The sequence below is a fragment of the Schistocerca cancellata genome, chromosome 11 (genome assembly GCF_023864275.1).
Source record: "Schistocerca cancellata isolate TAMUIC-IGC-003103 chromosome 11, iqSchCanc2.1, whole genome shotgun sequence".
Taxonomy (NCBI): domain Eukaryota; kingdom Metazoa; phylum Arthropoda; class Insecta; order Orthoptera; family Acrididae; genus Schistocerca; species Schistocerca cancellata.
The window spans coordinates 54,877,401-54,889,439 of NC_064636.1; the positions used below are offsets into that span (position 1 = coordinate 54,877,401).

General features: G+C 42.7%; 1 protein-coding gene across 1 annotated transcript in view; it reads left to right on the forward strand.

Moving 5' to 3' along the window:
* The window catches only part of LOC126108186 (neprilysin-2-like), a 246,429-nt gene that overhangs the window by 113,846 nt on the left and 120,544 nt on the right, over positions 1-12,039 (forward strand). Inside the window, exon 6 of the mRNA XM_049913426.1 lies at positions 5,620-5,796. Within this exon, the coding sequence (XP_049769383.1) occupies positions 5,620-5,796 (177 nt within the window). The remainder of the gene's footprint in view (positions 1-5,619; positions 5,797-12,039) is intronic.

Below are 12,039 nucleotides of genomic sequence, written 5' to 3' on the forward strand. Positions count from 1 at the left end.
ATGAACAAATAAAGCGGGTTGGGTCTCACACGATCGCTGTTTCCGGAATCCATGTTGATTCCTACAGAGTAGATTCTGGGTTTCCAGAAACGACATGATACGCGAGCAAAAAACATGTTGTAAAAGTGTACAACAGATCAACGTCAGAGATATAGGTCTATAGTTTTGCGCATCTGCTCGACGACCCTTCTCGAAGACTGGGACTGCCTGTGCTCTTTTCCAATCGTTTGGAACCTTCCGTTCCTCTATCATGGGATAGCGATATGTACTTATACAGATGGCTGTAGTACCGCGTCCATAAGGTATAAACGGGCATTGCACTGACGGATCTGTCATTTGCATACAGGTGATTCATGTGAAAAGGTTTGCGACATGATTATGGTCACATGACAGGAATTAAGAGACTTTCAAAGTGGAATGCTAGTGGGAGCTAGACACAGGGGACATTTTATTTGGGAAATCGTTACAGAATTCAGTACTCCGCGATCCGCAGTGTCAAGAGTGTGTCGAGAATACCAAATTTCAGGCATGACCTCCCACCACTGGCAGTGGAGTGCTCGACAGCCTTCACTTAAGGGGCTCCGGAACGCCCTATATTTGCAGTGTTAAAATAACGCTTATAAATTACATCTTTCATCACAAAGTATTTGAGGTAGGAAGTTGAATTTTTTACAGATTATTTATTAGAATATGGGCTACAACTTAACACAGGGATTTTACAAAATTTTAGTTCAGTTATTAAAGATGATTTTTTTTCAATTGCAATGAAAATTCACAACATTTTTTTGCAATTTTTTATTTATATATTCAAAAATATACAGTTTTTTGGAAAAAGGCTGTGTTAAATTATGCAGAAGGTACTGTGTAACATTTACTGAAAGTTTGAAACAAATATGTTTGGAAGATCCTTAGAAAACATGTAATTAGTATGAGAAAATAAAAGTTTTGGGAATCGAGCGACAGAGATTGGATTAACTTTTTAGTTCATTCCAGGTCCATAGGATGGATTAACTTCATCCTCTGCAAACTCCTCCTCCAGCTTCCTCTTGTTCCTCCTCCTGTTTACTCTTGCTTGTATTTCTAGACTCTCTACAGCCCTGTCTGCAGCCCGAAGGCGTTCCTTGTCTAAAGCAAGCATCGCTCGTACCGTGTTAGAACCTATCTTCATTCCCATATTTCTAAATACCTTGCACCTTACAATGTTGCCATCATTGGAAGGCGCAACAGCATCACACACACAAAAGGGAAGTGTTTCTATTCCAACAAATACAGTCTTGGGGATTCTCGACCATATAACACTATTTACACTTTTTCAACAGTTCAGGTGGTGCTAAGTCTCTGAAAATAGGTTAGCCACAACACATACTTTATCTCACATCACTAAAATGTACCTGATGAACACGGACGTTAATAATAACACCATTTGACAGCAGTTTAACAGCGCCACAGTGGGACACGCCCATGTAGAACACATTTCAAAAAAAATTTAAAAGTAGTTGTAGTCTTCGGAATTGAATAAATTATATATCTATTAAAAGGTAATAGTCTGCAGATTCAGAAAACGCAAAAAAGTAAAAATTGAACTTTTCATTATTTTGAGCGTTTCCGGAGCCCCTTAACGACCGAGAGCAGCGGCATTTGCATAGCTGTCATTGCTTACACACTAGCAACACTATGTGAAATAACGGTAAAAACAATGTGGGACCTACGACGAATGTATCCGTTAGGACAGCGCAGCGAAATTTGGCATTAGTGAGCTGTGGCAGCAGACGACCGATGCGCGCCTCTGCAGGGCTCATGACCATAACGATTGGACCCTAAACGATTGGAGAACTGTGGCCTGCTCAGGTGAGTCCCGATTTCACTTGGTAAGAGCTGATGATAGTGTTCGAATGAGCCACAGACCCTACGAAACCATGGACCTAAGTTGTCGAAAAGGCGCTATGTAAGTAGGTAGTGGCTCCATAGTCGTGTGGGCTATGTTGATATGGAATGGACTAGGTCCTCTGGTCCTTATAAACCGATCATTGAGTGGACGTGGTTATTTTCTGCTACCTGGAGAATATCTGCAGCCATTCATGGAATTCATGTTCTCAAACAACAACGCCTTGTCACTGGGCCGCAATTATTCATGATTGGTTTTCATCAATTAAGTTCAATATTTCTTCTGTTACCCAAGGATTTCTAGTAGCCCTTGTCTTTTTACCTACTTATACGTTCAATAACCTCTGTTATTCCTGTTTGGTATGGGTCCTACACACTTGAGTAACATTCTAGAGCGACCCACATGAGAGATTTGTAAGCAATCTCCTTTGCAGAGTTATTGAAATTTCCCAGTATTCTGCCAATAAACCAAAGTCAACCACCTGCTTTATCCACGACCCAACCTTTGCGAAAATTCCGTTTCTTATCCCTACCCAGTGTTACACCCAGGTATTTGTACGAGCTGTTACATCCAGATATTTGTACGAGCTGGCCTATTCCAACAGTGATTCATTGATATTATGGTTATAGGACACTACATTTTTTTCGTTTTGTGGTGTGCACTATTTTACATTCTGAACATTTAAATATAATTGCCAGTCTTTGCACCACTTTGAAATTTTATCGAGATCTGAGTGAAAATTTATGCAGCTTCCTTCAAACAGTACTTCGTTATAAATAACTGCATCATCAGCAAAAAGTTTGAGGTTACTATTAATATTGTCTGCCAGGTCATTAATACACATTATGAACAGCAAGGGTCCCAACACAGTTCCCTGGGGTACACCCAAAGTTACTTCTACATCTGACGATGACTCTCCATCCGAGATAACACACTGCGCCCTCTCTACCAAAAAGTTCTCAGTCCAGTTGCAAATTTCACTTGATATGCCATATGATCAAACTTTTGATAACAAGCGTAGCTTTTGTTCTGAGTCAAATGCTTTTTGGAAATCAATAAATACTGCATCTAAGTGACTGCCTTGATCCAAAGCTTTCGGTATTTTATGTGACAAAAGTGCAAGTTGGGTTTCACATGATCGATGTTTTTGCAGTTCACGCTGGTTGGCATTGAGGAGGTCATGCTGTTCAGGATAACTCATTGTGTTCGAGCTCAGAACATTTTACAACAAATCGACGTCAGGGATATTGGACGGTAGTTTTGTGGATCTGTTCTACTTCTCTTGTTGTAAACAGGTCTGATCTTTGCTTTCGTCCAAGAACTGGGCACTTTTTTCCGGAGGGATCTACGACAGATCATAATTAGCAGATGGGATAACTCAGCCGCAAATTCAATAGAGAATCTGACAGAGATTCCATCGGGCCCTGGGGGTTTGTTCGTTTTTAACGATTTCAGCTGCTTCTCAACACCACTGGCACTAATACTCATTTCGTTCACCTTTTTAGTGGCACAAGGATTAAACTGGGGCAATTGTGCTGGGCTTTCCTTTGGAAAGGAGCATTTGAAAACGGAATTAAGAATTTCAGCTTTTGCCTTGAAACCCTCAATTTTAGGTCTTGCCTCCTTCGCTAAGGGCTGGATACAAACTTTTGTGCCACAAATAGACTTCACGTAGGACCATCGAAACTTCTATCAACCCCTTTAGGTCTAGCAAATATATAATTCGTGTTCCTGTAATTATACTGCGACGTGTAAATCAAGAAACATAGTTACAGCACCTACACTGTTTCTTTCAGTGGCATAATCTTTGCCTTTAATAAAATTTAACAACACTGCAGACCCATGTCAAATATAATTATATATTTATTATGATAGTGTACTTTCTGAATTGGAACTAAGACTGTTCACTTTCTGGACAATTTGAGCAAGTGATTTGGTCATGCAGATCGCCCAGCATGAATCGCCTCGAACGTTTATGGGACGTAACTGAGAGGTCAGTCCATGCACAAAATCCTGCATCGGTAACCCTTTCGCAATTATAAAGAGCTGTAGAGGCAGCATGCGGCTGGGGACTTCCAACGACTTGCCGAATCCATGCCGTGTCCTGTTGCTGCACTGTGCCGGTCAAAAGGGTATCTGACACAATATGGGGAGCTATCCCATGACTACTGTCACCTCAGGGTATGTAGGCAAATCTCGAAACAAGCGTTTATAACTACGTGACCGACCCTCCAACAATTTTAATGAAATTAATGGATCACATCTTGGTCACCCTTATTTTACCAATGAAATATAGACCTATTTACTCAACAATATACCTTTACTTTGAGCGCTGGGTACACCTATGACCGTTCAAAATTGGGAGTATATTTTAGATATTACCTTTATTAATTTTAATGATCCACAAAGTTGAGACATTGTGTGTTACTGTAGTGGTTAATACAAAAAGAAAAGAGAGAATAAAAGAAAAAGAAAAAAGGTTGAAAATGTGGGGAAAAAATGGTGAATAAAAAAAGGGGTTTTAATATCGTAAATGACAGTGAAAAAAAGGGAAAGAAAGAAAGAAATGCAAATCGGACTTCGTATTACAGAAAAGCTATTGTTAGGGGTGGTCCTTGTGGCGTTTTTGAGCAAAAGTTAAACCAATTTCCACTACAAAAAGTATTGAAAAAGAACAGGGAATAACAAAATGTAACTGACAAGGGAAATGGCGTAGCTTTGAGTTCATTCTTTACCAGGTTAACATGTCTTCTTTCGTGCGGCGTCCAGGTCTTCAAAAATCTCCTTCAATTCTGCGTGAAAAGTCTGCTCCGAAATCTTGCAGTCGTCCAGGAATCACTAATTTATACCAATTAAAATCATCTTGATACTGTATGCAATTTAATTCACTTTGCTACTTCCATCCTCCTAATTTCTTAACAACTTCCACAATATGTCTACACATTAAAATCAGATCAGGACTAGCTAATAAGTTTTTTAACGTCTTCATCAGATCACGTCTGCCTTAAGCTTCAGCAATCAAGAGACAATTAAGAAACGAATAGAGAACAAAAAAAGTTACAATTTTAGTAGTTTCTCTGGCGTCGAGCGCTCATACCGCTGCGATGGGATATTTTTTATCTGAGGGAACGAATGTAGTGCGGCGAAATTCAAAGTCCCGCTACATTACTCTTTACTATGTAGGTTGTAGCCTACATGATGATTGGCCATGAAAGTGGTTGTGAGTCGATACAACAATTTTATCTGGTGACAGCGGGATTCTTCTTACCCTCATATCCATCAACAGCTGTCGGCGCCCATAACATAAAATACTTTTTTTTTTTTGGTGCTGAACACATAGTAATGTTTTTATAAGTAACAAAGAATCATTAGATCTGACAAACAAATCAAAGAGGTTTAATTTAGAGAAAGTTAAAATTTGGACTAAGGTAATCTACATAAGGAACCGAAACGATCGTAGAAATAGTTTACACTGTCTGTCAGTGTCATTATTGTTCTCTGTATTCCTTTCTAACAATGTCACCATCCCCCCGCCCTCTTGTCCACCTCACTCCCTGTCTCTCTCTCTCTCTCTCTCTCTCTCTCTCTCTTTCTCTCTCTCTCTCCCTGAATCTCTGGCTCTTCTTTTCACACCCTCTCCCTCCCTGGCTCTTCCTCTCTCCCACTGTCCCTTCACCACCACTTCTTTTTCTGCAGCTACGATACATGCTGACCCTTTCTTTCTGTTTCCACAGCTGGACCAGGCATCACTGGGGCTGAGCCGTGAATTTCTGGTGAAGGGTCCCTCGGATAAACTCGTGGATGCCTACTACCAGTACCAGGTGGACCTGGCAGTTCTTCTGGGTGCCGACAGGACTCGGGCTGAGCACGAGCTCAGACAGTCCCTCGAGTTTGAGACAGCTCTGGCCAATGTGAGTACGAGGTGGAGGGTACAGTTTGCATAACTGCCACGCCATCCTTAGTGTATTCCCTGATCAGAACAAGACTTCTAAGAGTCGCAATTAATATTGACGTTATAATATGGTACGTTAGAAAATGATGGCCACGTGAGAAGTTGGGTCCTTCCATTGGAATCTCGAATTATATCACTCTTCATTTTAGGTACGCAGATGCGGAACCTCAACACTATGGATGTGTTGTCCGAACAGTGTGCACTCCAGAGAGGCACGTGAAACTTTGAATCGTTTTGCATATACTCATTCACAGATAGAACTACAAGTGTAGATAAGTTATTCATGCAGCATGCTGCTCTGTGGACAGTGATGTGTGATGGAGGCAGGAGGCAGTAAATTCAAATGCATGTCAGTGCAAGGATGCTGTATAAGTTTAGACAGCACAGACAGCGATGATGCAGCTCTTGTATGAAAAGAGCCACTTGTGCTTACTGTAGTCTAAAGGTAGTGTCTTTGGCGAGTAATCAAACCGTACTACTTCCCAGATTTTATTCCAGCCAGTTCTTAATTTTTTTTTGTAAAAATCAACACAAACTGGTTGCCAAAGACTTAAAATGTAAGGAGTCACCCTCGCTCAGCCAACAGGCTTGTCAAAGAGGTTAGAGGAATTGGTAGACTTTCGAGACACCCTCCAGTACTTGAAGTGAGACACTGCCAGCAAAAACGGAAGAATCAGCACTGATCAATGGCAGAAGGCAATGGAGATCATTGCGTTAAAGAAAAATAGTACTTGAGCAGATGATACATGATCTGTAAATTAGAAAAAAAGTGTTATGATGGTTTCTCCATTGACAAAACCTTCTGAGTTAGACCCATATTTGAATCTCTGGGAGACAGCTGTCAATGGGGAGGTGATCACGAAAAAAAAACATTGAGTAATCAGTGAAAGGGGAACACTCTATGATTCGAGGCATGGAATGTGGTAGGGAAGGTAGAAAACCTGAGAGGGAAATATAAAGAGTAAATCGAGAATTAGTGTGTGCAACTGTAATGAAGTCAAAAGAAGCTGGGGCCTTCTGATCAGATAAATGTTGGATAATTTCAGCAGTATCAGAAAAAGATATATCAGAAGGAGGATTTGTTATTAATAGGAAGGCTGAGTGTAGAGTGAGTTACTGTGAACCATACAGTGATAGGATTACGTTCATCAGAATCGGCAGCAAACAAACAGTAACAACAATAGTTCAGGTAGACAAGCCACTCTCACAATGAGGAGTGTATGAAAACACTGAAAAAGTAACGCAACAGGTATATAGAGATGAAACTCTAATAGTCATCACGAATTGGAATTCAGTATTACAAAAAGGAACAGACGACAGATTTGTGCGAGAGTATGGGCTTGTCAGCAGAAATTATGGGGGACAAATGGTGCTTGAGTTCTACGATAAATTTCATCCAGTAACAGCAAATCCATTGTTCAAGATTTATAAGAGGAGAAGGTATACTTGGAAAATGCACAGAGACATGGTAAGATAACATATAAATTACATAACACTGAGGCAGAGATTCTGAAATCAGACACTCGTCTGTAAGGAGTACCCAGCACCACATACCGAGTAAGATTAAAGTTTGGTAATAATGAAGAGTGGACTGAAGCTACCTTGAGCAGTTAAACAGAGAACCGACTCGTGGCGATAACATATTAGACCTTCTGCTGACAAACAGACCCGAACTATTTGAAACGACGTAGAACAGGGAATCAGCGATCATAAAGCGGTTACTGCATCGATGATTTCAGCCGTAAATAGAAATATTAAAAAAGGTAGCAAAAGTGTTTAGCAAAAGTGACAAAAAGCAGATTACAGAGTACCTGACGGTTCAACACAAAAGTTTTGTCTCAAGTACAGATAGTGTTGTGGATCAGTGGACAAAGTCCAAAACCATCGTACAATTTGCGTTAGATGAGTATGTGCCAAGCAAGATTGTAAGACATGGAAAAGAGCCACCGTGGTACAACAACCGAGTTAGAAAACTGCTGCGGAAGCAAAGGGAACTTCACAGCAAACATAAACATAGCCAAAGCCTTGCAGAAAAACAAAAATTACGCGAAGCGAAATGTAGTGTGAGGAGGGCTATGCGAGAGGCGTTCTATGAATTCGACAGTAAAGTTCTATGTACTGACTTGGCAGAAAATCCTAAGAAATTTTGGTCTTATATCAAAGCGGTAGGTGGATCAAAACAAAATGTCCAGACACTCTGTGATCAAAATGGTACTGAAACAGAGGATGACAGACGAAAGGCCGAAATACTAAATGTCTTTTTCCAAAGCTGTTTCACAGAGGAAGACTGCACTGCAGTTCCTTCTCTAGATTGTCACAAAATGGTAGATATCGAAATAGACGACAGACGGATAGAGAAACAATTAAAATCGCTCAAAAGAGGAAAGGCCTCTGGACCTGATGGGATACCAGTTCGATTTCACACAGAGTACGTGAAGGAACTTGCCCCCCTTCTCGCAGCGGTGTACCGTAGATCTCTAGAAGAGCGTAGCGTTCCAAAGGATTGGAAAAGGGCACGGGTCATCCCCATTTTCAAGAAGGGACGTCGAACAGATGTGCATAACTATAGACCTATATCTCTAACATCTATCAGTTGTAGAATTTTAAAACACGTATTGTGTTTGAGTATAATGACTTTTCTGGAGACTAGAAATCTACTCTGTAGGAATAAGCACGGGTTTCGAAAAAGACGGTCGTGTGAAACCCAGCTCGCGCTATTCGTCCACGAGACTCAGAGGGTCATAGACACGGGTTCCCAGGTAGATGCCGTGTTTCTTGACTTCCGCAAGGCGTTCGATACAGTTCCCCACAGTCGTTTAATGAACAAAGTAAGAGCATATGGACTATCAGACCAATTGTGTGATTGGATTGAAGAGTTCCTAGATAACAGAACGCAGCATGTCATCCTCAATGGAGAGAAGTCTTCCGAAGTAAGAGTGATTTCAGGTGTGCCGCAGGGGAGTGTCGTAGGACGGTTGCTATTCACAATATACATAAATGACCTTGTGGATGACATCGGAAGTTCACTGAGGCTTTTTGCGGATGATGCTGTGGTGTATCGAGAGGTTGTAACAATGGAAAATTGTACAGAAATGCAGGAGGATGTGCAGCGAATTGACGCATGGTGCAGGGAATGGCAATTGAATCTCAATGTAGACAAGTGTATTGTGCTGCGAATACATAGAAAGATAGATCCCCTATCATTTAGCTACAAAATAGCAGGTCAGCAACTGGAAGCAGTTAATTCCATAAATTATCTGGGAGTACGCATTAGGAGTGATTTAAAATGGAATGATCATATAAAGTTGATCGTCGGTAAAGCAGATGCCAGACTGAGATTTATTGGAAGAATCCTAAGGAAATGCAATCCGAAAACAAAGGAAGTAGGTTACAGTACGCTTGTTCGCCCACTGCTCGAATACTGCTCAGCAGTGTGGGATCCGTACCAGATAGGGTTGATAGAAGATATAGAGAAGATCCACCGGAGAGCAGCGCGCTTCGTTACAGGATCATTTAGTAATCGCGAAAGCGTTACGGAGATGATAGGTAAACTCCAGTGGAAGACTCTGCAGGAGAGACGCTTAGTAGCTCGGTACGGACTTTTGTTAAAGTTTCGAGAACATACCTTCACTGAAGAGTAAAACAGTATATTGCTCCCTCCTACGTATATCTCGCGAAGAGACCGTGAGGATAAAATCAGAGAGATTAGAGCGCACACAGAGGCATACCGACAATCCTTCTTTCCACGAACAATACGAGACTGGTATACAAGGGAGAGGAGGAGGAGGAGATTAGTGTTTAACGTCCCGTCGACAACGAGGTCATTAGAGACGGAGCGCAAGCTCGGGTGAGGGAAGGATGGGGAAGGAAATCGGCCGTGCCCTTTCAAAGGAACCATCCCGGCATTTGCCTGAAGCGATTTAGGGAAACCACGGAAAACCTAAATCAGGATGGCCGAAGACGGGATTGAACCGTCGTCCTCCCGAATGCGAGTCCAGTGTGCTAACCACTGCGCCACCTCGCTCGGTACAAGGGAGAAGCGATAGAGTTACTCAAGGTACCCTCCGCCACACACCGTCAGGTAGCTTGCGGAGTATGGATGTAAATGTAGATGTAGAAAGACCGATGTACACCTGAAGTGTTTAGAGGCTGTAGGTACTGTGTTGATTAAAATCTCAATAGTCAATTCAATTAGAGATACCTCAGAAGTTGAACAGACAGTTATGGGTACAAGGAGGGTAACTACGGAGAAACTTTGGGTAACATTTATGTTGATTGAAGACAGAAGAAAGTAGGAAAGTATTCAGCAGCAGACACGAATGTACCAATATAACTCAATTGTTCCTTAAAAATATTAATGGTCTCGGTCCCAATAACATATAATGACAACATGCTAGTTTACAGTTTTGACTGACTGTAAACCATCATCAGAACATACAGACTGAAAATCAGTGCCAAAGTACAATTTTGCCATATCATCTTTTCTAAGCGTCATAGTGCTCAACCATTTGACCCAGATTTTTTTTCTAAGCGTAATTTATGGGTCAACTAGCAGCTCAATGCAAAGTGGCCCGCCAGCACAGGGTCGCCGCATCGGAAGTCTCCATGCGCCACTGCTGGCAGTGAGGGCAAATTGGTTATGACCCCGGATTGTGCGAGAGTTTTATGCCGTTACAACAGTTAGGCAATTAGGCTTCACTTCTGTTTGGTATTGAGCCAGAATCAACAACATAACATCTTCACAGGCAATAGTAAAAGCACCCGGAAGACACGGTCAGACATCCGAAGAAGACACGATCAGAAGTCGATGTAACTTGGTACGTGCACAAACTGTCGGTGAGTATGTACATGACCGGAGCTGCAGTTCTCTGTGACAGCTTGAGCAGCCACAACAAGTGCAGCTGTGCTGGTCGTGTTTAGTGCTGTTACTGGGCCTCCAGGGGCACGCAAGGAGCCGACCGGGATCAGACATCGAGTCAGCGCTGAGGACGACACAGAATTGTAAGTGGCAGACAGAGTTTGAAAGACACCATTGCGGGTCTCCACTCTGCTGGCTGGTCGAATCCTGCAGTATGCAGATTTGTGGGGCATTCGGATGTGACTGTGGCACAGTGGTGGACTGCACGCGAACATGGACTCGGGCGCACTCGTCCTTAAGTTTCGAGCCTACCACGTCTGTCCACCACAGCAGAGGATCGCTGTGTCGTCCATGGACCGCATCGTAATCTCTTCGTATCTGTGCCCATCACCTGAGAATAAGTAAGAGACTCCGTAGAATATTGCGTGTCATCCTCGTAGTCTCGATCAGAGACTAGGACGGTGATAATACCGGAGCACAAACAGCTGCATTTGGAGCGGTGCTGCGACTGGGACACTGGTGGACAGAGTCGGTGCTGGTGGCCTGCGCTGCCGCGAGTCCCCGCCACTGCTCGCTGCTGCAGGGTCGAACTTGGCATGGCTGTAAGAGGTGCATTCAAGTTCTAAGGCCTCCGATTTTTTTCCTCCGGACTGGAAAGAGAAACATGCGCATTGTTTTAAAATGAGGCCGCGTTCATTGTCAGTACGTCACAGAGATGGCAGCACCGTACGGCAGGTGGAATTTTACCGCCAGCGGCGAGAATGAGAAATGTTTTAAATACTTAAAATGGCGACGTTTTCCATACTGGAACAGCGTGCAATCATTCGTTTTCTGAATTTGCGTGGTGTGAAACCAATTGAAATTCATTGACAGTCGAAGGAGAGATGTGGTGATGGAGTTATGGATGTGTCGAAAGTGCGTTCATGGGTGCGACAGTTTAATGAAGGCAGAACATCGTGTGACAACAAACCGAAACAACCTCGGGATCGCACAAGCCGGTCTGACGACACGATCGAGAAAGTGGAGAGAATTGTTTTGGGGGATCGCCGAATGACTGTCGAACAGATCGCCTCCAGAGTTGGCATTTCTGTGGGTTCTGTGCACACAATCCTGCACGACGACCTGAAAATGCGAAAAGTGTCTTCCAGGTGGGTGCCACGAATGCTGACAGACGACCACATGGCTGCCCGTGTGGCACGTTGCAGAGCAATGTTGACGCGCAACGACAGCACGAATGGGACTTTCTTTTCGTCGGTTGTGACAATCGATGAGACGTGGATGCCATTTTTCAATCCAGAAACAAAGCGCCAGTCAGCTCAATGGAAGCACACAGATTCACCGCCA